General features: G+C 38.2%; 2 protein-coding genes across 5 annotated transcripts; both read left to right on the top strand.

Moving 5' to 3' along the window:
• Positions 1 to 341: 341 nt before the first annotated feature.
• LOC130170982 (tyrosine-protein kinase ZAP-70) lies at positions 342 to 17,560 on the top strand. 3 transcript variants are annotated; one of them, XM_056378729.1, is made up of 14 exons: positions 422 to 470; positions 7,217 to 7,582; positions 7,962 to 8,413; positions 10,450 to 10,610; positions 10,734 to 10,872; positions 10,973 to 11,054; positions 11,237 to 11,259; positions 11,343 to 11,382; positions 12,066 to 12,270; positions 12,447 to 12,653; positions 13,520 to 13,712; positions 14,536 to 14,676; positions 14,790 to 14,902; positions 16,180 to 17,560. In XM_056378729.1, the coding sequence occupies exons 3-14, from the start codon at positions 8,009 to 8,011 to the stop codon at positions 16,295 to 16,297; spliced, it is 1,827 nt and encodes a 608-aa protein (XP_056234704.1). In that variant the 5' UTR covers positions 422 to 470; positions 7,217 to 7,582; positions 7,962 to 8,008; the 3' UTR covers positions 16,298 to 17,560. The 3 variants fall into 3 exon arrangements, with proteins under 3 accessions (XP_056234703.1, XP_056234704.1, XP_056234702.1); XM_056378728.1 differs by lacking the exon at positions 7,217 to 7,582 and having other exon boundaries at positions 342 to 470; positions 16,180 to 17,559; XM_056378727.1 differs by lacking the exons at positions 422 to 470; positions 7,217 to 7,582 and adding an exon at positions 7,631 to 7,717 and having other exon boundaries at positions 16,180 to 17,559.
• An 891-nt stretch (positions 17,561 to 18,451) lies between these two features.
• mob3a (MOB kinase activator 3A) lies at positions 18,452 to 23,550 on the top strand. Of its 2 annotated transcripts, none has more exons than XM_056378731.1 (4): positions 18,452 to 18,684; positions 20,242 to 20,817; positions 22,390 to 22,592; positions 23,106 to 23,550. In XM_056378731.1, the coding sequence occupies exons 2-4, from the start codon at positions 20,400 to 20,402 to the stop codon at positions 23,133 to 23,135; spliced, it is 651 nt and encodes a 216-aa protein (XP_056234706.1). In that variant the 5' UTR covers positions 18,452 to 18,684; positions 20,242 to 20,399; the 3' UTR covers positions 23,136 to 23,550. The 2 variants fall into 2 exon arrangements, with proteins under 2 accessions (XP_056234706.1, XP_056234707.1); XM_056378732.1 differs by having other exon boundaries at positions 18,670 to 18,805.
• The last annotated feature ends 1,530 nt before the right edge of the window (positions 23,551 to 25,080 follow it).

Genomic DNA, 25,080 nt, shown 5'->3' with positions numbered 1-25,080 from the left:
AATCTAACAAATGAGATACAGCGTGTTAGTTTGTGAACTTTAACTTTAGGTGCTGGTAGATGGATGTAATCTTTGGACAGAGCCAGGCTTGATGGTTGCCTGTGTTTCCAGTCTTTGTGCTGAGAAAAGCAATAACGTCTCATCTTCCTCCTGAAAATTTTTCTGAAAATATTGAACTGTTCCTTTAATGTTGGGTCAATCACTCTTCTCTACTTCTTGTAATGGTCCAATCAGGATGTTAAAAGCTCAAAATGAAGCACTTGATAGGTGTCTGATTCAGAGCTCTGGGTATGCATTAGCTTTTGTGTATGTGTGTGTGTGTGTGTGTGTGTGTGTGTGTGTGTGTGTGTGTGGTTCATTGTTACTAACGCCTGCTTGTAGACAGCAACTTACACTGGTGTCAGATCAACAGATATATCTTTGTCTTTGAAGCAACAGCATCGCTGTGTTTAGCAGTGAAGCAGAGAAACGTAAGTAGATTCTCTAGTTGTATCTGTTTTAACAGCAGACGCACTTTGGATTGGTAGATTACATTTATTTCCTTTGTGAAAAAGACAAAAAAATTATACAGTAGGTGACAATATAATTAGGTTGCGACTCAGCCTGAATAAAACTTGAATAATAGAATTCAACAAAAACCTACAGCACTGTCTGATTATTTAACAATCTTTCTCTCTTAAATGCCACATGCTTCAAACTAAACATGGTTTAATGAAGAGTAGTTTGATAGTAGTAGTTTCCCATCAAACTACATGTTCAAGGTGTGTTTTAACATTTTGTTTTAATTTATTTAACAGCCACAACCTCAAGAGGAAAACTAAAACTCCACCACAGCTTTAAAATGAATTTAATCTCAATTGAGTCTGTTAACATACAGTAATCTGTGATATTTATTTCTATTCTTACTGATCTGTTAAATTCAAGCAACTGTTTCAAAAATCTTCAGTTTAATTGAGTGGTATTTTTATTTTATTTCCACAGCTGTTTCCGAGCTGTAAAAAACAAGAATAAAAGTGTGTGTACCGCAGTCAGGCTGAGGCATTGTTGCTCTGGCTTACAAAAGTAGAGATTACATGTGCAAAATAAAAAGAGCTGCTTTCATTGTGCCTTGGAATAGAAAACCAAAAATGGGTAGGTTTTAACACACCCAAGAGGTCCGTGTGTATGTGTCTTTTATCGCTTGTAACTTTTCTTGAAATTACTGGATGTATTTTTGGTCCTGGACTGAAGCATATCTGCAAAATGTTCCAGCCACAGTCGGACAATATTGGTCTGGACAAAACAAAGAGGGTTTTTATGGACAAACTGCGCTTGTTAATTTTCAGTGTAATGTGTGTCTATGAACACTCTGAACATTACACTTAGTTTCAGATTAAACCACAATTGACACAAAAGCCTTATTATAGGTAGGTTACAGTTACACTGACAGTTTGCTGCAGATGTTGTTTGCCTTATTAATAGAAATTAAACAACTGTTGAGGCTTGTGTTGCTGGGGGATACAGTATTTAGGCATTTAAATGAAAAGTGCATTTAATTTACTTAATTCCTGGATTGTATATTTAAAGCTCAGTTTGAGATTGGAATGATACAACATGAATCATAACAGGAAAAAACTGTTTATCTGAATATCAACTGTTTCCATCGCCGGAGGAAATTATGCTTCAGTTTGGGGCATTTAGGCCCCTGATCTGATATTCAGGTCAAGTCCTCCTACGCTTTCAGTTGTTTTTAAAGACCAGTTTGGGGAAAAATCACCTCATGTATGCGAGTTAAAGGACACATTATCTGTTGGTGGATGCCTACACAGACTCGAATGTTGATGTATGAATCAAGGAATGTTTTGCGTAACATAACACGGAGCTCACTTCCTGATAGCACAACCAACATTATCAAGACCTAAAATAACCCCAACAGTTAAACAGTTGTTGCTGGAATGGTCTTGATTTGGTGTGAATCACATAATCTACAGAAAACACAGCTTGTATTGGTCAGAGAGGCAAATTAAATCACTGACCTCATGGTGGGATTTACATGTATGATTCAGGAGAGTAAAATGTCTCTGCGTGGATGAGGTGCCGCAGACTGAACAACGCTGGGGTGAGTTTGCTTTTGGGGATTTTGCTCTTTTCAAGCAGATGTACACAGGAGACTATTTAAATCACCACTGTCCAGGTCGTGGTTAATCTCTGAGGGGCAAAAACTTAATGACCGCCACTCGACATGGCAGTTATCATGTCATTATTTCCCCTGATACCCAGAAACCAACCAGTACTGTAGAGCTGAAATGATTAGTTGATTAATCAATTGAAATAAAATGATTTGGCAACAATGCAATGCAATTTTGTGCAGACATTCCTGGTCCCCAGAGGATGAATCCCACTGACTTTGGTGATCCCAGACTTTTCCTCGAGTGCCACCTTGATGTTGACAGTTTTGGTTTTTAGTGAAATGTTGCCATGAAATTTTGTGCAGTCATTCCTGGTCCCCAGAGTTTACATTTTATTCACTTCAGTGATCACAACAGTTAATCTAGCGCCACCATCGGGCCAAAATATTAACTTGTCCAATGCTTTGGTTAATGACCAAATGCATGAAACTAATGTAATTCCCATCAGATGCAGCTACTTAGTATTTGGTGTTAATTCGAAAATGTTAGTATGAATCAATACAACGTGAATAAGAGATCTTAAATTAATCTTTTTTTTTTTCAGCGGTTACTTTTCTTATAGCTACTGATGGGACTGCACTGAGAGGATTTGCTGTAGAGACGTCTTAAGTCAAAAAATTACTTTGTTGTTTGGTAAAGAAAGTTGTGTGTGAGTAATCGACAGGAAACACAGCTCGCATTAGTCAGTGAGGGTAGCAAAATCATTCACATCGTAGTGGTACTACATGTCTGAGCCTTTATTGTCACTTGTAGAGAGCTCTTCATCGTTAGGATCATGATTGGATATAGATCCTCACTTTCTCTCCAAAACTGAAAAGTGCTTTTGTATTTAAGTACAATTACTTTGCTCCGAGGACCTAAATCAGGCCAGAAAAAAATCACCCTCTTGTCAGTGGAAAACAAACAGTCTGGCCTGTAGATTTTGGCATGTGTCACTTATGTACTCCTCCGCTTGTTGAAAACAGAGTGACTCATAGGACTTTTTCCACTGCACACCGGGTCACTATCTGCTTACTCTGCAACACCTCATTTACTAAAGCATCTTTTTCTGCACTGTCCTCAGCCAGTTTCTGTCTTTTAAAGTGTCTTTTGATGAAAACAGTCCCAGGCTTGGTGTGAAAGATACCACGCAGCATTGCGGGTTCAAAACTGGCTCAGGAACTGTGTCATGTGTCACATCATCTCTCTTCACTCTGCGCGTCCGTGGTTCATGATATACAGGGAAGTAGAAAAGCCATAAAAATCATATTTTGAAAAGAACATGAGCCGAGACTTGGCTGCTGTCGTTGTTGGAAAAGTGTCAGTGTTTTTGGTTAGTTTGGCAATGTCATAAATTTACAGAGGCATGGCTAATATTCTTGTCATGGCATGTTAGGAGCGTTTGTTGGTTTGTAATTAAACTCACTTTCTCTTTCAGTTTAAGTTATATCTCAGACCTTAGTGATGAATTCAGAGTCGATGGGAACATTTATCACTGTGGTGTCTATGTTGCTCAGTGTCTACTGGGAATTTAAACAAAACAAAAAGAAAAATAATGGAAAACTTACTCTTAACTCTTAATTATTTGATTAAATATATTAATATCTTAATATTCATAAAATTAACTTAATCTTAATAAATACAGGAAATTGGGGTATTTTTTTCATTTGTTTAGTCGGTACTTAAATACCAATCACAGTCCAACCAGCATTCAGAGAAAAATTGGATCTATGGATGACTTGAACCAACTTGGTAACTTGGACCATTGTCTTCAATAAAGATGGAAACTTGCTGCCTATGTGAAAAAAAGGGAAACACTTTATTTTACAGAGCCACAAGTTCCAGTTTATCAAATAATGATCTCCTAAGAAGTTCCCTGGCATGAACTATGATTATGGGTCGAATAGAGCGTGATCAACATGACCATGTGACTTTTAGTCAGAGGACACCGGATGAGCTACACATGCAAAACGTGAAATGCGTAAACAAACAAACAAACAAGCAATTCAGCTTAAATGAAGAATGAAGTTTCCAATAATAAATGAATGTAAATTCATTTATAAGATTAACAAATCTAAAACATCAATTATGTTATTAAACCAAAAAGAAAAGGAAAATCCACCTGTAGTAGCTGCACAATTTAAAGTTGTCAACCGCTTCACTTATTTAGTCATTCAAATTGTACCAACGCTCAATAATATTATTGAAACTAATTATGGACCAGTTGTGCAAGAGGTCTCAAACTCTTTAGACAGATGGGCAGCTTTACCAATGTCATTAGTGGGGAAAATAAATACTCTCAAGATGAATGTAAGCTGTTGTATTTGTTTCAAAATTTACCACTGCCATCACCAAGCAATTTATTCTCTCAGCTAAAGACACTTTTCATCAGGTTTTTATGGAATAACAGACGTCCCAGGTTGCGCCTGTCACTGTTGTACTTGCCCTATGATAGAGGGCAAATGCCCAAACCTGCTGTGGTGCTATTGGGCTGCACAGTGAAGAACGCTGATGTTCTGTTACGCAGAGGAGAATGCGCCTCTGTGGAGAGAGAGGGAAGGTTATACGCTAAAGCTGCCTTTACCCATTTACCTATACTCCGCTAATATTAGGAAACTCAAAATGAACACCAAGAATCCAATGGCTAGAAACATGATTAATGTGTGGCACCAAGTTAGGAAATACCTTAAAGAAGCTGACTCTCTCTTATTATTTAGTCCGATACGGAGAAATGATTTCTTCCCTCCAGGAGGAGGAGAGGGGGGATTTAAAATCTGGGCTGAACAGGGTTTACAAAAAATAGGAGATCTTTACAGTCCTGATGGTAAACATCTGATGTCATTTGATGAAATTGTTGTCAAATATGGCCAAGCTCGCAACCAGTTCTTTAGATATTTACAACTGAGAGATTTCATTAGAACACAACAAAACCAGTCATTGTCTACTCCTATCCTGTCGCTAATTGAAGAAATGATGGTGAAGGATTGCCAGGGAAGGGGCTTAATCGCCAAAATATATAAGGAACTGGTTGGTGAATCCTCAGAAACGTCAGTGAATAGGCTCAGGGCATAGAGAGAGGACTTACAGGAGAACATCACTACTGAGGAGTGGGAGAGGGCCTGTACCAAAGCACAATCACAAACAGTAAACTCACGCCTTAAACTTCTGCAGTACAACTGGTTGATTCGTACGTATATGACTCCACATAAACTCAATAAATTCAACAGTGCTACCAGATGTTTGCATAAAATGTGAAAAGGAAAAGGGCACAATCTTTCACTGTTTGTCAATGTTCTTAAATAAAGAAATTCTGGGAAGAAGTGAAGCAGTGCATTGAGGATATATTAGCCATAAAAATACCTTTAGAACCTAAACTTTTCTTATTAGGTGTTTACCCAGCTAACTTCAATATAAGAAGGAAACATCCACTGTTTTTAGAAATAGGCCTGTTGCTGGCCAAAAGAGTCATAGCAGTAACTTGGAAAGAGGTGGACAGGCCAAGGATAGGTAAATGGATTTCAGAATTATCTACAACTCTGCCCTTGGAAAAGATCACATATGCATTCGGGGGTAAGCAATCAATCTTTGACAATTGGGGGCCCCTTCGGGGATTTTCTAGCAAATAAAGACTTGTCCCATTTAATGGAAGCATCTGGGGATGATCTGTAAGTAGCCCCCTGCAGTTCACCTGGACGAGATGTATGTTATTTGGTGTAAAATGATCTGATACCAACTAAACCTAATATTGTCCTCAATCAGCATACGTGACACATTCATGTGAGCGTGTGTAAGTACAGCCCCTCCTTTTCTTTATTTTAATTTTTTTTCTTCCTGTAACCCTTATTGTGTATGTATTTAAGTTTTTACTTTTTTTTTTGTTTGTTTTTTTCTTTTCTGTAACTTACTTTACCAATCTGAGGTTTCTTTTGCTTTCCGGTACTTTGTCTAATCGTCATTACTTATCTGTTGTTTTTCATGGTTGGGTGCGGGAGTATTATGTTCTGCTGGTTATATGTGTTAAACTGTTCAGAAAACAAATAAAGATACTGTTGGGAAAAAAAAAAAGGAATAATTTCAATCTCAATTTCAATTTCAATTTCAGTTCACCTGGAAGACTGGAAGTCAATTACAAACTCAGCACAACTAATTAAACTAACTAGAACAACAGTTTTTTCTTTCAAGAAAGCAAGTTTTCTTTCAAGTAGTAATGATGGACCTTTAAAATAAAACATTACAAAGAAAGTTGCTGGATGACTGGATTATAATCACTGATGCATTAATGTGTAAGAAGAATTTCATAAGGCCATCAGATGCTTTGTATGTGATATCATATCATATTAATTTGTAAAGTGACTAGTACATTTTGTCTCATCTAAACTAAGTTATGCTGATTAAAATATCCTGAAGAAACACCACACAAATAAGTTTATGTGCTGTATATAAAACACTCACGCAGCAGTGATATTATATCACAGCTTGTCTCTAGATGTGTGGGGTATCTGTTTGTCCCCAGGGTAGGGTCTGGAAGTTTTTGATGTGGTGAGAAGGGGGTCAAGCCACAGTGGAGTCTCATTTCTTGTCTCATTTCTTGTGGCAAACTATATGTCTCTGCTCGGCTGTCCACTGTGGATGTGGGCAGCAGCGCAGGTATGTAGCCAGGAAGCTGAGGTTTTCACACTTTCTTTCTATGATTTTATATTGTGTTGGAGGGTGAGAAATTAAAGACTCTAAGGCACCTCCATAAGGATCTTCTCAGTGTCAGTATTAATAATATTTGTCTAACTGCATCTTTCCATTCAGAGACTGGAAACTGATGGAGATTGTAAAGTTTAAGTCAAGGTCAACATATTTGTTTTCATTGTTGATATTCAAGATCTAAAACCCAACAGGCCGATCTCTCACATTTTATTCATGTTTTCCTCTTGCTTATTTGTAATTTGATGTTATTATCATAAAATCTCTATCTCAAGTACGTCTGCATGTTCAGATTATCTCATTTCTGTGTGCTGTGAGCTAACATGAGCTGACTGTTTATCATCACTATCTATTTCTGTTTTAAACTCCAACAGGCATTTTCCACCTGCTACCACCTAATTATGCCACACTGCTTGATTTTAATCTTATCTCTACATCCTCACTTCAGCTCAGACACTTCTACTAAAGTCAGATTCCTACCAGACACACCACACCGTGTTTTGAGTAGTTATTCGAACAACATGAGAGGGTTAAAATTTCCAAAAAGATTTTCCTCCCATTAAAGGAAAATGTACAGACGTGTGTTTCTAAAGCAGAGGGAATGATCTAGAACCAAAAAGCACCTGTTCAACGGAAGAGTGCGATGCTGGAGAAAGGAGGCTGTGAGGGCGGACTGCAACTTCCTGTTGTGGCTTTTGTCACCAGTGTGTCAATCTGCAATCTTCGTGCAGTCTCAAAGTGTGGGTGCTTCTTGCTAAATATCTCATCCAGACATATTGTACCTCATCTGTGCAGAGCTGACAGTCCTGTAGAAAAACATTATCCTGTACCGTGTAGAGTTTGTCCTGGTAAAACTTAACAGAAAAGAAAAGGAGGTGAGGTTCTTAAGATGATGTTTGTTGAATTTTATGTTGTTCATTTTACACAACTGTTTTGTTATTTGATAGATGGGAAATTAGGGTTGATGGAACAGATGTAGGAATCAGGGGCTAAAATGCTGGAAGGTCAGAGGTCACAGACTGGATTTAAATCTGTGTATTGCTCACACACTGCTCTACTGTATCACCGTAAACATTCACCGCTGTTTAAATGCTGATCATTCCATCTTTTTTCTTTCAGCATCCACATCCAGGACTCCAAGCCAAAGTCCAGCTTGAGGTCTCACTATGTCCATCGACCCTGCGGCCGAGCTGCCTTTCTACTACGGCAGCATCAGTCGCTTGGACGCCGAGAAGCATCTGAAGCTGGCTGGGATGGCTGACGGCCTCTTCTTGCTCCGACAGTGTCTCCGCAGTTTGGGAGGATACGTCCTCTCCATTGTGTGGAACCTGGATTTTCACCACTACTCCGTAGAGAAACAGCTCAATGGGACTTACTGCATCACAGGCGGGAAGCCTCACTGTGGGCCCGCCGAGCTCTGTGAGTTTTACAGCAAGGACTCAGATGGGCTGGTGTGCACGCTGAGGAAACCCTGTCTGCGTTCCCCGGACACACAGATACAGCCCGGCGTGTTTGACAGCCTGAGAGAAAACATGCTGAGGGAGTACGTGAAGCAGACCTGGAACCTGGAGGTGAGGCTCTGCTGAGATTGTTGGTTCTGCAGAACGTTTTCATTCAATATTTATTACAGTTCACAGCCTTTAAGAAGCAGTGAGTTCAGAATTTTGCAACAGAGGTGGAAAGTAACTAAGCACATTTACTCAAGTACTGTACTGAAGTACAGTTGTGAGCTACTTGTACTTTACTTGAATACTTCCAATTTATGCTACAGTATACTTTTACTTTCCTACATTTCAGAGGGAAAAACTGTACTTTCATTAAGATATTAAATAAAAAATCATGATCAGTTTATAAAATTGATGAAAAAAAAAATGATGAAAATTAAATTAGCCAACAGTATTGGAGTAGTTCAAATAAGCTCTTGCTCACATATCAATATATCAATAATGGTCTAATATAATGGTGCAATGAGTACTTTTACTTTTAATACTTTAACTACATTAAGTGTTCAACAACACAATTGAATGTAATTTTGAAAGTATTCTATATGTTATACATTATATATAATATTTCATTTTTGTGTGGTATTGCTACCTTAGTTAGGTAAATTATTTGAATACTTGAATACTCACCACTTCTCTTCAAGTAGCAGTTCAGATTACAACTAAACAACTAAAAATGTAAAAGCATGTGATTTTAAATGTTCGATTCACCCATATTACAAAGATGTTCAGGGATATCTACCCATGCAGATTTTATCTGTACATGTTTTGGCTTTTGTCTCAGATATTTCTGCCTCCAGCCTGTTACAGTGTGGTGAAAATGTCCCCATCACTGGATAATGATGGATAATCCTCAGAAGACACTGTCAACGGTTTTAATAGCAAATGGCTCCACTGAAAGCTTTCCCAGCAGGGTGGAAATACTGTATGTTACTGTGATTTGGTTGAACTGATCTTTTAACTGGCGCAGAACTTAATGGTAAAGAAGTAAAAACAGCAGCTGAAATATCCGTCTTACACATTTAAAGATAAGAATAAGAGACTGAACAAATTTGTTGAACTGAAAGGAGTAAACACAGTCTCACCTTAGGGCCTGAGCTCACTGAAATGTCCCAAAGATACACACACAGAAAAATGTGCAGAATCTCCAGGTAATGTTGGAAATTTTACTCAGTTTGAGATCTGGCCCTCTGCCTCCTGCTGCAACATAATCTGCTGTATGCAAACTATGTGGCCTGAAACTCTCTGCAATAGCAGCTCTCATCAGCATTGGGAGAAGGCAGCTGAGAACACTTTCTCAGGTAATGTACTTAGTAAAGGTTTGAGCTACTTTACTTGAGTATTTGCACTTTATGCTGCTTAATACTTTTATTCCGCTACATTTCAGCGGGAAATATTGTACTTTGTACCACACTTAGTGACAAATAAAGTTTCTAATTACTTTGCAAATTAAAATTTGACATGACACAAAACACATAGAAAGCTTATTGAATACAGAGAATATAGATTAGAGAGAAGTTTTTGTTGCAGAACTTTGTTTTTCCTTATTTCCATTAATCGTCTTGGAAACCACTGGAATAAACTACCAAACCGTGCGTAAAGTATTTTACTTCAACCACCTACAAAAGTAAAATGCTGCTTATCCATTAGTGCATCTTCTAATAATTTATCAAAATGCTTCAGCCACAGGGTCGTTTTTCTGCAGAACAATTTACTTTGGTGGACATTTTCCTGATTTTATTGTACTTGTACTCAAGTAGCATTTTGAATTGAGGATGTTTGCTTATAATGCAATATTTCAGGTGGTTGTAGAAGTGTTTTAACTTAGTTGAAACATCTGTGAGCTTCTTAACCACTGCCTCTCGGCTCCACCGCACCACATTTGACACATAGTGGCTGAGAAACGTCTGAAAGATAAGCTATGGTTGCAAAATGCGATGTGCACCTCTTTCAGATGACTACATTAAAATATATTGCTGCAAAATCCAAGGTGTCCAGAGCCAAAATATTTTACACACATTTACTAAATGAATTTGTATATATGGAGGTAAATTCATACGCAGGACACGTGTGTTCTGAATGTTTGTGTCTGTTTTTCTGTTCAGGGCGAAGCCATGGAGCAGGCCATCATCAGTCAAGCACCTCAGCTCGAGAAGCTGATCGCCACCACGGCCCACGAGAAGATGCCTTGGTATCACAGTAAAATCAGCCGCCAGGAAGGTGAGAGGCGGCTTTACTCTGGAGCACAGCCAGACGGCAAGTTTCTGTAAGTTGCTCAGGGTGATGTTGTCTCTACCTACTTTTGTGCCTGTTTGTCGACCAACTTCTGAAGATTTTGTGCAAAAAGTCTTGGTGTAGGTTTAAAGCAAACTGTTTTTGTGTTTCTCAGAGTGAGGGACAGAGAGGAGTCTGGTACTTATGCTCTCTCCATGATATACGGGAAAACTGTGTACCACTATCAGATTCTCCAAGACAAATCAGGGAAATTCTCCATGCCAGAGGGGACAAAATTTGACACAATCTGGCAGGTACAGCCTCCAGATATCTTTTCTTCTCCTATTTGTTATTTCTGTTGGAGCTGACGGCCTTTTTCTGAATTATAATTTCACTTTATCTCAATCTCACCAGCTGGTTGAGTACCTGAAGATGAAACCTGACGGCCTGGTGACTGTTCTCGGAGAGGCGTGCCTTAACAGCAAAGCTGCTGGAAGTACTGAACATCTTATATTATTATTCCCTTTCCTCAGTTACACTAATATTCTGTCACTGATGCAAAAACCACAGAGTTTCCAGTTCATGTTTGTGGGTAATTTGTAGCATTCAGCCATTTAAATCATTACATTTACTACTGAAATTGCTCATTTAAATCTTATTTGTTTCACAACCTTGCAGAGACACCAAGTCTTCCTGCAACAGTGAGTATTGACAACAACCTGCACTTTTTAACTCAGCAAATTTTTTCAATGTCCGACATTCACTCTTCCTGTCATTCTTTCAGAGGCGGACCGGACAAAATGGTTACACGCCGCCACCTCGAGGTCAGTCCCCTGAAGTGCAAGAAGCTAAAACCACTTCACACTTTGTCTGCTCTGTTATTTGCACTTGCAGCAAAATACATTTTATTTATCTATTTAATGGTTATTATATTATTGCAGTTGTATTAATGTATGGATAGCAATGTGATATTGTAGCTGGTGGGGTTGAAGCTAATCTGAACTACTTTATATATTATTGGGTAGTTTCATTTGTAACAATGCATCATATTTTTATACAGATTATATAGTTTGTGTGTAAAATGGCATATAATGGAAATACTCAAGTAAAGTACAAGAACCTCAAAATTAGGTGCAGAGCTTGAGTAAACTAACTTTTATTCCACCACTGGATGCAGTTAAATTGCTATAAAATTCAATTAAAAGCCCTCGAGGTTTTATGTCCATGGCTCACCCCTCTTTAAAATCTCTTAAAGACGATAATCATGATGAAAATTTGCATTTTGAAAAAAGTGTTTCAAAGACTAATGCTGTGCAAAAAAACAAAACAAACTCATAATTTAATCACTAAAATTAAATGGGGCTTTAAATGGGGCTTAAAAGACTATCTTGATGGATACCAGCTGTTTAGCAGTATGAACAGACATGTGAAAACCTGCCAGCAGATGAATAACAGAACTCGCTGGATTGCATTTTTACCTCATTTGGTTTGTATCTTCAATTTACAGCTGTTGCAGCCGCCTCCAACGCAGCTACCAGCGTCCCTGCAGAGCGTGACCTTCTGCCCATGGACTGCAGTGGGTTCAACCCTTACCATAACCCCAACGATGTGAAGAGATTTAACATCCAGAGGACTCAGCTGCTGATGGATGAGGTGGAGCTCGGCTCTGGGAACTTTGGCAGTGTGAAGAAGGGCGTCCTCAAGACTGATTCGTAAGCGCTGAGATATTATACGACATTATTTGCATGGACTGAAAAGATTGAACTTTTAACATAAACAATAACCCCCTTCAACAAACAAGATGTAGGCTTGTGTATGATGTACAGTATGTTTAAATCAGCCCGAGATTTACAGCCATCCAAAACCGTATGTGTTTGTTGTCATTCAGGGGTCAGATAGACGTGGCCATCAAAGTGCTGAAGAGTGACAATGAGAAGCTGGTGAAGGAGGAGATGATGAGGGAGGCAGAGATCATGCACCAGCTGAGTAACCCCTTCATCGTCCGAATGCTCGGCCTCTGCAACGCTGAGAGTCTGATGCTGGTCATGGAGATGGCCTCTGCTGGACCTCTCAACAAATTCCTCAGCAGCAATAAGTGAGTTCAAGTCGATAGAAAATCAGACACATTATCAGACTCCACAAAGCAAACATGATGAGCACACCGTGGAAAATATTTACGTGAATTTGAATTCAATTTCGGTTCACTTAATTTTTAATGAGGACACTAACAGCATGGATGTATTACTGAGCGGGTCTACTGTGCACAGGCCCCTGGGGGACAGACTCTGTATGAAGTGACTGCTTACATTTTTCATTTGAAAGTTAAAAGCAAAGCAAAGACAAGCAAAACAACCATGACAGAAAAACAAGACACACAAAAGGGCCACAGAGAGATGCAAAACTACCAAAAAGACAAAAAAAAAACTACCACAGAGAGACACAAAATAGTAAGAAAGAGACAAAAAGAATGGAGAGACACATTAAATGACCACAAAACGACAAAGAATCACCTCAAAGAGACATGAAATGACTACATTTAATTTATTTTATTACCAAGTTGTTTTCTTATGAAATACTGGATACTTCCATCACTTGAAGCTTCCAGTCCTTCAAATGAAACAATCTGAGAGGGAAGAATTATTCTTTAGTTGAGCTGCTCATAACATAATGTGCAAGTTAAAGCTACGACGGCCATGATGAAGGGTAAGAAACACACACTGCTGCATTTTAGGCAGTAAGGGCAAAAAACAGGTTAGGAATCATTGTCTTACGTTGTCCAGATTGTAAAGCCCTCGGATAAAATCTTTTTAATCATCTTGTGCCTCCTCAGATTTCTGTTGGCCGGGAACCCGTGACACACAACATCCTTAAACTCATGATCTGGAAAAGGAAAAAAATATATTTGTACAAGGAAAATAAAAATCCTTTTTTTTTCATCCTCATCTTATTTTTGTCCCACAGGGATACTGTAAGTGCGGAGAACATTGTCAACCTGATGCACCAGGTGTCGATGGGGATGAAGTATCTGGAGGAGAAGAACTTTGTGCACAGAGATTTAGCCGCTCGTAACGTCCTGCTGGTCAACCAGCAGTTCGCCAAAATCAGTGATTTTGGGCTCTCCAAGGCCCTGGGAGCAGATGACAACTACTACAAGGTACTTGTGATGTACCCAAATTCTCTTAAAGGAGTTGCACTCCAAGACAAATGCAGATTAACTAAAGGGTGGGGGTGTAAAGGTTATCAATATTGCAGCTAATACAAATAGATAGTTTATCTTAAATTGATTGCTTTCCTGGGAATTACTGACCTCACGTTGCACAAATACCAACTCAACATTATCACCCCAAAGCTGTTACATGCTCTGTGCAAATAAGAGTAAACACTCAATCAATTTCCTTTTTTACCGGTTTACTGACCCACATCTGGAAGGAATGTAGTTATCAGACAGTCACATGAATCCCAACTCCAAGGACGTAATACAAGACACTTTAAAGTGGAACATACTGTGTAATTCAACAAGACTTATGTTATATTCATCCCACATCAGTAGTTCCCAGATGTTTTTAAACGACAGCAAACAATTCAAGTAATGTTTTTCTCCCTGTGTCATACACATGAGCTAATATCACGGACCTATTCTCAGTCACAAAGAGAACAAAATCAGCAGCTTTACATTCTGTTGCTTTAGAGATTTACAGATAAATATTGAACCTCCTCGTTTAAAAACTGAAAAAAAATTCGGCATGCTTATTAGCCGATGTTTTTCAAAAGTAACATTAGCTTACATATAGTGACTCTAATGTTTGTTGCTTATTTTTTCTGCTTTGATAGGGTTTAAAATGTAATATGGAAATCATCATATCATCCCCTTTCCTCTTTAAATACAATATGTTGGCTCTAATTATGAATACCGATGCAGTCTGCCTTCAGTTACTCATTGACAAGCTGCTTATTGTCATACATTTTGTGTCGTGCAGGCTCGCACTGCAGGGAAATGGCCACTGAAGTGGTATGCTCCAGAATGTATAAACTTCCACAAATTCTCCAGTAAAAGTGATGTGTGGAGTTTTGGTATCACCATGTGGGAGGCCTTTTCCTATGGAGGGAAACCTTACAAGGTGCAGTATCAAAGTCATCTATCGACCCTGTACGTTAACTTGATCACAGTAGTCACACGACTTGGTCCTGAATGTCACTTTACAGCTCTTGTCTTTTTTTCCACTTTGTCCAGAAAATGAAAGGACCGGAGGTGATTCGCTTCATTGAAAGCGGGAGCCGCATGGATCCTCCAACAGTGTGTCCAGAGAGGATGTATGTGCTGATGAAAGAGTGCTGGACATACAAGTGAGAAACTGACTGTCTGAATCCAGTGCATGTGTTTGTTTGTTAGTTTGTTAAGCTTCATTTAATCAGTGAGTCTCATTGAGATCAAAATCCCTTTTGTAAGAGAGAGACAAGGACAAATTACATGCATACTGCACATGCGTATAAAACATAACATCACAACACAATTCAGAGTATGACTTTTAGGTCCCTCAAAGCAAAAGAGTGTTTCTGTCTTCAGTTCATTTTGCAGTTCATACAAGTATGGTGGATTTTATAATATATACACACACAGGCTTTTGGACGCCACTGTCCATGTGTGAGTTTGATAGGATAATCTGCTCTATGATCAAATTTCAGTGATCATATTAAATTCGATCATGATGAGTACAAATTCAAAAACTCAGTGCACTTGAAAGGAAGACATGAAATGCTGACATTCAATCTCTGGAGTTTATATTTTTTAATGAATACAAGAGGTCTGGAGGTTGTCAAGAACAGATTGTAACCAGGAGAAGGGCTGGTTCGGAGCACAGTCGATGCCAACACACAAGAAGAGGGGGGAAGGGGTCGGGGGTGGTTAATATAGATTTTTGCATTTGTCTTTTCGAACATTATCCTCTCATTATCCAGTCACCACAGTGCTGACAGGAAAAGAGCTGATAGAAATGTTGATATACTTGTTTTGACTCACCTTTAGTTATTACCGTTCAGTAAAAGTAATGAGCATTAGGGAGTGGTACATCGAGGGGTTTGCAGACTTTTGCCCTAGGTTTCACCTCTCAGGCTGAATACAGGCTACCCTATCTTTTTGGTAAAAAGGAATACCTGCAGATATTACTCCAAACATTGGTTTTGGTTAAAGAAATCTATATTTCTGTTTACCACTAATATTCTCCTAATAAGCTCACATCAGTCAAAGATAAGACAGTAAAGCACAGTGTTCAGAGATACAGAAATACCTATTGGAAAGTTAGTGCATAGACAGAGGTTACATTGCATTTCTATATATTTTTTATGATATAATAATAGCCTGTTTTTTTTATATATATCATGTTTATATGATTAAAAAAAGTACTTCTTTTTACTTCAGTGTGTCATCCTCACTTCTGAAAGCAAACCTACGCCCCTGTAGTTCACAGTTTCACCCTCAGCAGTTGCAGCACAAACTGTACATGTATTGTACTATGAGCAGGTCTAAAAGCCTGATGCACAGCCACTGTGATGGTCTTTAACTCTTACAATCTTGTGACATTGCCTCCCATTAACCACAACCCTCCTCTCTCTTCTCTCATCAGGCATGAGGAACGTCCGGACTTCAAGAAGGTTGAGGAGTCCATGAGGTCGTACCATTACTCCATATCGAACAAGGCCAAGCTTGAGGGAGCTGAAGCCGCTGCTGAGCCTGACAAGTAGACAGAACCAAGGCACATTCTGTCCCAGTGCTGCACAAAGCATCCTTTCAACTGGCCATTAAACAAGCAAAACAAAGAGCTTTTTATGAATGGTGCACACTGACCAGCTTCGGCTACAGTACTGATACAGCTAAACAGGCCTCAGTGACAATAAATGTGCATTTGTAAATTGAACTTCAGTGTGTCAGCCATGAAGGAGGATCTCTGTCTGTCTGTTGTGGTTTGAATGTTAAGTGTCAATGTCTTCATATTAATGAAGAAACTAATTTTATATTCTGGTATTTTGGAGTATAATGGGAATATATGATAGATGTACAACTTGTTTTGTTCCTTTTAATCTGCCGCCATCTAAGAAGTTTTTAAAAATTTTTTTATTATGTCAAATAAAGTAGAATGAACCTGATAAAACTGCACAATTTAATGCTGCGATTTAAATTTTTGTGCAAAGTCAGTTTGATTTACTTCCACACACAGTTTACCCATCTGAAAAGGGGAACGTTAACCACCATTATACCACAACTACAAAGAGACACACGATGACTACAAACATACACAATAAGAACCACTTACAAACAGCACATTGTTCTTCTTATCTGTTTCTCGAATGTAGGAGTGGTTGGGAGCCTTCTACATGTCTGTGCCCAGGGGCCTGTTGACTCAAAATTTGTCCATAGTAACATCAGAGAAACATGCAATGTATATATGCGCAGAGCAGATCAAGTGGATAATCTGCCATGAAAAAGTTTGTGTATTGCTAAGGGAGTTTGTAAATTTCTTCCAGAATAAAAAGACCTACATGGTAAAATTAGCAGAGTTCTCAAAATATTAGAGAGGATTTCAGCCATTTATGACATTTTGTATAGCACTAAGTAAACATATAATCACTATAAATAACCAGTAGTTTAAAAGGGCATTATGTGCTGAAATACATTATGTGAAAGGGCTGTGAATAGATTTATGGGCAAAATCATGAATTTAGAAGACTTAAAGCCAGATGTTGATTTTGGATTTCCTATCAGTAAATCAAACATGATATATGTGGTTTATAATGACTGTGTTATAAAATAAATGGGATTAGTCAGGCTGCCCCCTGCCAAAGGAAGTACTTCTGAGCTACCAGGCAACACTGAAGGCCACACAACACCGGAAGTTGATGAATTTGTCTTCAAAATAAAGGCCTAAAGTTTTTTTTTTACCCATTTGTTTGGTACTGTATTAAATGTTGACTGTATGGGCAATGTTGGAATAAGATTGTAAATGGTTAGTTTAGTAAAATTATAAAAAACAGAATGAAAGAAATGTTCTACTATGAAGTAAAATTTACTCAAGTAATCAATGTGAATTGAAAGTAATATAACAAAGAATACATAACAAAACAAATCAACAATTAAAAACAAACAAACAAACAAACCATCAAACAAACAAACAAAATGTCCAGAATGCCAGTACCAAAACTTAAGTACAACATTACTGAGTCGGCACAGGATTCAAAGGCTCATTTGGGCCCTTCTGTATGAAGTGAAAGTCAATCAAATGAAAGAGAAAGAATGAAAAACAAGACAGAGATGCAAAATGACTACAAAGACATAAAAACCACAAAGAGACACAAAATTATCCAAAAGACACACAAAACGACTGCAAAAAGATATATGATTACAAAGCAACACAAAAGAACCACAGAGACACAAAGTGACCTCAAAGAGACGCAAAATGACAACTAAGAGACAAAATAACCACAAAGACTAAGAGATCCAAAATGACCAGAAACAGACTCAAAATTGCCCAAAACAAACACAAATCAAATACAAAGAGACACAAAATGATTTTAAAAAGATTGAAATCAACCACGAACAGAAAAAAATAACAAAAAAATTTAAATGTGGGTGTCTTTATACCTGTGTAGGAGGGGCGGGGGGCCTGTGGGCACGCTGTCCATCCCTCCCTGCAGTTAATGGGTATAAATAAATGCTGTGTAATAATTTCAGGGAAATAAAAGCAGTAATATTGTTGTTTAGTAACAGCTTTGTGATTGATCATACTTCTAGTTTTCTGTTTAATGTTTACAGCTAATAAGTAGGCTACAGCTAAATGTTGCATTACATTACAGCGGTTTAATGGGTTCATTATTTTGAAGATTGTCACCGGAAGTCCTTTGTAGTGCCTCTAACTCGACTCTGGTATACTTTTCGTTTCGTAGGGAGGAGTCTGGCGTTAGTTTCTTTATTAAAGTGGCATGTTTTTTGAATTATCAGTAATTCTACAGCATGTATGGCACCATGTATCCATAATGTAGTCTGTGCATGTTGTTGACGTAAAGCTATTGATCAGTAACCAGAAAATTTTCGATCAAACATCGAAGGAAACTGACGGAACAGGAAGGCGGAACAAGTAAGTTCGGGAAAGTGGCTTTCAACGGTGCGATTTCATCACCGTTTGATCACCCGTCTGCGATAACGACTGATTTTCGACGGTTTTATCTCAGATGTGGTGTGAATTGAGTGTGAATAAGGTGAATTTCTTTCGGGTTTGTTTGGGTTTTTTTTTTTATCTGTTACAGGAAGCAACAAGTCTGACCGAGTTAGCTAGTCACGTCACGAATAAACTTCGTACAGCCGTCATGTGCCCTGCTGTTTAATCTCTGGCTTTTATGTCGGAAAATGTGACAACAACGACGTGAAGGTTGTATTATTGTGAAGATGACGGTGCAGAAATGTAGGTGGAGGTCTAAATGGACGAGGCAGGGTCCTGTTATATTGGTAACAGGCTGTTAGACTTCGTTTTATTGTCATTCCGCAGATTCTTGGTTTCACGGTGAATTAGTATCTGAAATAGGAAATGACTCACGTTGACTGAGGGACGGTGTTTCATCGTTTCAACAGGCCTTTCTGTTGTCACTGTCGAGACTTGCCGTTTACCTGAGGTGATGAGACAAAAGGTGAATTCTGGTCGTCATTAATGCATTTGAATCAGCCTGCTCAGACAACCATGTATTGTAGATTAACTGTCCTGCATTTTGATCATCAGTAAACCTCTTAATTCACACATTTTCATTCAAATTTATTTATGCTCCTTTACTTGAAATGTATACGTTCATCTTCACATGATCTCAATTTGTATGCCACTTTTCAAGATAAACATCATGAGTTTAAGATTTATATCAGCTCAAGAAGGTGGATAAAGGGCTTAAACTTTGCTACATTCCTGCATGTAAGTTTAAACTGGGCCAAATATGTTATTGGTGCTGCAACTAATGATTCATTATCAATTAATCTGCCCATGATTGTCTCCATGAATTGGTTTGTTGATTGATCTGTAAAATGCTAGAGAATGGCAAAAAAAAAAACCCTTTAATGTTTCTAGGTGAAGTCTTCAGATGTCTTTTTTTGCCTAAGCAACCGCTTAAAAACTAATTATAAAACTGTAATTATATAAAACAGAGAAAAACAGAAAATACTTACACTGAAGGAGGTGGAACAAGAATGTAACATTTTAAGCATTTTATCTTAATAAATATCTCCAATAATAATCTGATCAGTAATCAAAATAGTTTTAAAAGTAAATTCATTTTCAGTCGATCAACTATTTGATTATTTTTCAACTTTTTAATTCTGAGCTTTTTTATGTTTTTTGTCTTTTTTGATAATAAAGTGAATCTATTTGGGTTTGGACTCTGGGAAATTGTGATGGGCATTTGCCCTCTATTTAAAAAATATATATATTTTAAAGACCATATAATTTAATTGATTAATCAATAATATAATCAGAAGATAATTTAATACAGAAAAATATTATGAGCAGCTCTAGATTGTAATATTTTGTAAAATATAAGGATTAAGTGGTACCTCAAAATGAGGTTTGACAGAAACTGTGCAATCCAATGTAAATGTGCATTCATTAACCAAACTCTGTCCCTGTCTCTCTCTCCTCTCGCTTTATCATATGCAGGATCACAGAATTACAGACTGAGTCAAAACAAACACCAAAACACAGTCCATAAGGAAAACTCTGCACTGGTTGTTTACGCAACCTTTTTGACTTTCAACAGTAAATAATTCACCAGAAGCGTTCAAACAAATCACCAGTTGCCGCCACCACATGCAACCATGTCCCTGGCTCTGAAACAAGTCTTCAACAAAGATAGGACATTCCGGCCCAAGCGCAAGTTTGAGCCCGGGACGCAGCGCTTCGAGCTGCACAAGAAGGCCCAGGCGTCTCTGAATGCCGGGCTGGACCTGAAGCAGGCCGTGCAGCTGCCCCATGGCGAGGACCTCAACGACTGGGTGGCTGTCCATGTGGTCGACTTCTTCAACCGCATCAACCTCATCTACGGCACCATCAGCGACTCCTGCACCGATCAAACCTGCCCTGTCATGTCCGGTGGGCCCAAGTACGAATACCGCTGGCAGGACGAGCACAAGTACAAGAGGCCGACTGCGCTGTCGGCCCCCAAATACATGAGCCTGCTCATGGACTGGATTGAGGTACAGATCAACAATGAGAACATCTTCCCCACCAACGTCGGTAAGTGTTGAGCTTAGCTACAGATGGTGTGTGAAGACTGTGGTTCCTTAATGATTCAGAATTAGTAGGTCAGAAACCTTTTGGTTTTGAGTGATGCTTAGCGTGGCACACGTTCAAGAAATCCTGCTGTAAAAGATCTAAGCCTTTTAAATGAGTCAGGTATTGAACTTCACTTGTGTGCAAACCAAGCCACCACCCATTCATAATGTCCACAGATTACTGACGTAGCAAGTAGGGCTGTGACCAGCCAGTACTGTAATTGTCATTGTCAATGAAGTTATTTCAGTCCATTGTCCCATAAAATGTCATGAAATAACAATCCGTGACCATTCCAAGACCTAAGAGCTCAAAGGGACCTCTTAGACTTTCTTATTTTGTCTAAAACCTTAGTGATATTAAATTAATAATGGTAGGAAGCAGCAGGTTTTTACAGTTGAGATGTTTTAATTCAGTGATTCCTAATGTAGGGGTTAGGATCCCCACAATGTGATAATAAATTTGAGGGGTCACAGGATTATTAACAGCAGAGGAAACCACAGAAAAAAAATATTTATGCTATACAGAGTTGCTTATTTTCTAGACTTCCCTCTAATGTTTGCTTTCTGTCCTCTAAAACACTGAATTATTTTAGTTTTTGAGGATATTATTTCAATAATACATCTAACAAATCTCAGACAGTTTTTTTTTGAGGGGGTCACAAGCTGCAAAAGTTGGGAACTATTGCTGTCACATGCAAATACTTGGTATTTTTTACTTAATAAATTACTTGAGTAGTAAGCTTTCTGCCCTTTCAGCATGAGTCACACGAAAGCCGCGAAAAGCCACTTAAATGATTAACATGTAATTAACATGTAATGATTAACATGTACAAAGGAAAATGAAAATGAGATAAAGGTAAAATCCTGCAGTGTGAAGGCTCAGATAACGCTCACATGATGGACAACAATGATGTTTTAGATTAAATCTGCAAGGCCACATTTATTGGATTACCTTCATTGTTGAACATTGTAAACACCATCACTTTATCTTCTGCTGCTGTGGCATTCTCGCTTTTCTATCTCAGTCTCTTGCACTGTGCATGTGTGGACTGTGTGCCATGTGCTTTGGTTTGGCATCTGACTAACTACAGAAACATCCAAGCAATGGATTTAAAAATGGGTCACACAATGTACAGCAGGCTATGAATAGAAACGACCTCTGACGGGCCTGTCCTCTGTAACAGATTCCTGAAATATTATTGAATTAGTCAAAGCAAAACGACATACTAAATTAATCACTTGGTTGGAGCTGAGGCTTATGCCCCCCAGCCCAAGTCGCGTTGGTTTTCCAGTCACGAATGAAGTGATACTGGCTGAGTCCTTGAGCATGCTGTTGTTCAACCTGATGGGCTCCACAGCACAAGAGAAGGATAAGGAACACATAGAATAGTAAATGTCCATTAAAAGATTTTTTAAAAACTTTTCCATTAAAAACTTTGGTATTTCAAATCAGTTGCCTTTTGTGGTGCAGATAGTGAAAGGTCACCACGGATTGACTGCAGTGTTCTCCAATCTCCATCTGTTTGATTCCCAGGTACTCCCTTCCCTAAGACCTTCATGCAGGTGGCTAAGAAGATTTTGTCTCGTCTGTTCCGGGTGTTTGTCCACGTCTACATCCACCACTTTGACCGTGTGAGCCAGATGGGGGCCGAGGCTCACGTCAATACCTGCTACAAGCATTTCTATTACTTTGTCACTGAGTTCAACCTGACGGACCACAAAGAGCTGGAGCCTCTGGTGAGTCAAAGAGCGGATAGGATGTCATATGGAGCTAGATATGAAAATCAATGTAGTTATGTTGAGTAAATGCAAATAAAAGCTTTGATGTGTTTTGAAGAAATGGAATTACAAAGACTAAACCCCAAACTAGTTGTAGCAGTGTTGTAAATATCTGGAGTAGAAATTTTCCTAATCCAATAAAAGGTGATGGGTCTTTTTCTAAAGAAATTAGAAGTGTCAGATATAACCGTATAATACCTGCCAGTATATGCAGAGTTACATGAAATTACCAAACGGAGGTACTGCATTAAAGTGCTTAGACTGTACAATATCTACTAGATGTTACTGTGCTTTCTTTTTATTTGCAAAAATGTATCTGTTGCTTTTTTTTTTTCCAATTTTATGTTTACCTCATGATCTTACAAATACATTTAAAGTATACTTACTGCATCCTTAACTGTGGAAACATTTTGATGAGTACTTCATTGCTGTAACTGGCTGCACTGTGTGTATGTGGTTTGTCTGCTACAGAAAGAGATGACCTCTCGGATGTGCCACTGAGAGAGCGCAGCGCACCTGTGGACACGCCGGACGAACACATCCGTCCATCTAGAAGACTGCAGCAGAGAACTAAAAGAACAAACAAATTCAGAAAAGAGTCTATTTTTATATTTAAGTACTGTAATCTATTTAGCCACATACAGTAGGTTTTAACCAAGAACCTTGTCATGTGAGGCGTTCTGTTCCTTTTAAAAAAAAAAAAAAGAAAAGTTTTCAAACCTTTTATCAGAGCACAGTATTAAGAGGTGTATGTTTGTGTTGATGTTTTTGTTTTTCTATTTTATTTGAATCTCAATCATTCCAGGATGCTTCTGTCTTTCTCTCTGTTAAAATGATCTAAAATTAGTACGATTTCTTACTGTAAATCTATGAAATCATTATGTTGTTACATTAAAATGATTCTCTACTCTTATAATTTGGATTTAGTAATCACTAATTGATTTAGATTTTTTCCTAACTGAAAATTACAGTCCTGGGCTATGGCTAAACTTAATCTGTGGATTTTTATTACAGGGGTAGGAAAGACATTGTTCTGTTATTCCACTCAAAGTAGTAATGTAGTATTATTTTCGGGCAGACAAGGTATTCTGTACAAACAGTCCTATGATGTTAAATCACCTCGAGAAAAACACAGTATCCACAGTTTTTTTTTTGAGTATTTTTTTAATGCTTTAAATACCATTTCAGTCATTTAAATCAATTTGGGCTTTGGTTGCATTCATTGAAAAGTTATGTGGAAATGAACCAAATACAGTAAGGGCTTGCTGGTGACTCAGACATTATCAAGTTTGTGTTATTGTACACTTTGGGCTTCAGGCCACCAGGCAGGTTCTCAGATGTCAAACCTGCAGGTGTTTGTTGCTGATACACTTGGCAGCTGAAGGTCACACGAGACTCGAACCTCACATGACTAAACTGTGGTGGCAGCACATGTTCAAAAAACTGTCCACTGGGTGGCGTCAGACATCAATACCCGTCTGTGGTTGAGGAAATACTGTAATTCTACAGTTGATATTATAGCCCTTATGAAATCTGCCCAGTGTCCCAGTTAAAGTCATGAAGAGGGGAAGTGAGGACCCGATTCGGGTTAATGATTCGACTAAGCTGGTTATGTAAGAAACAGGCCAGACTGTACTGTGAATACAGAGAGAGTTTTGTTTTGAATGAGCCTGGCTTTGCATGATTGGGTCAACAACAGTCATGAATAGGCTTGAGAACAGCGTTGTTGGTTAGATTTAGAGGCAGTTATCAGTCATAATGGTTTGGATTATGTACTTAATACGCAGTAACCTTTAACACAAGAAAAACATCAAGGTTAACACAATTACAAGATAACTTGTAGGAGCCTACAACCTGTGACAATAAGTATTACATTTTGTAAAGGGAGAGTTTTCATTCATTCCTCGCCCTTGCAGGAGGACGGTTGGGTGTGGGGCGTTGTTATCTGCATTGGTGGAAAAAAGTATTATCAGCTAAATTTACTTACACACTTGTTTTTCTGTGGGGTCAAGCTAAGCATTTTTACAATGCTTTGTATTCTCTAAGATTGTGTGTTTAAACTTAATTTTAAAAGCAAATAGTAACGTAAAAAGTAAATCTGTCAAATAAATAAAGTGGAGCAAATTGTTTAAATGTTTATGTGGCGGACTACAAGTATAAAGCAACATGAAATGGAAGTACTCAAGTTAAGTATAGGTACCTCAAAGTTGTACTTGAGGTACTTGAGCACTTGAGTAAATGTACTTACTTTTCACCATTGAATGGCTGGGGGTTATTATCTGTAGTGTTCTGTCAGTCATCCTAACAAGATGTTTATGTCTGAAAATGAATGTTTATCAGCATATTAACAACTGAATATATATTATTTCCACTTCCCTTCCTTCATTCAAGCTGGACAAACATTATATTTTGACATACTAATATAAATTTGAATGAACAAACCTGA

Source organism: Seriola aureovittata, chromosome 6, assembly GCF_021018895.1.
Source record: "Seriola aureovittata isolate HTS-2021-v1 ecotype China chromosome 6, ASM2101889v1, whole genome shotgun sequence".
In the NCBI taxonomy this organism is placed as follows: Eukaryota; Metazoa; Chordata; class Actinopteri; order Carangiformes; family Carangidae; genus Seriola; species Seriola aureovittata.
This window is presented reverse-complemented; position numbering and strand designations above follow the sequence as displayed.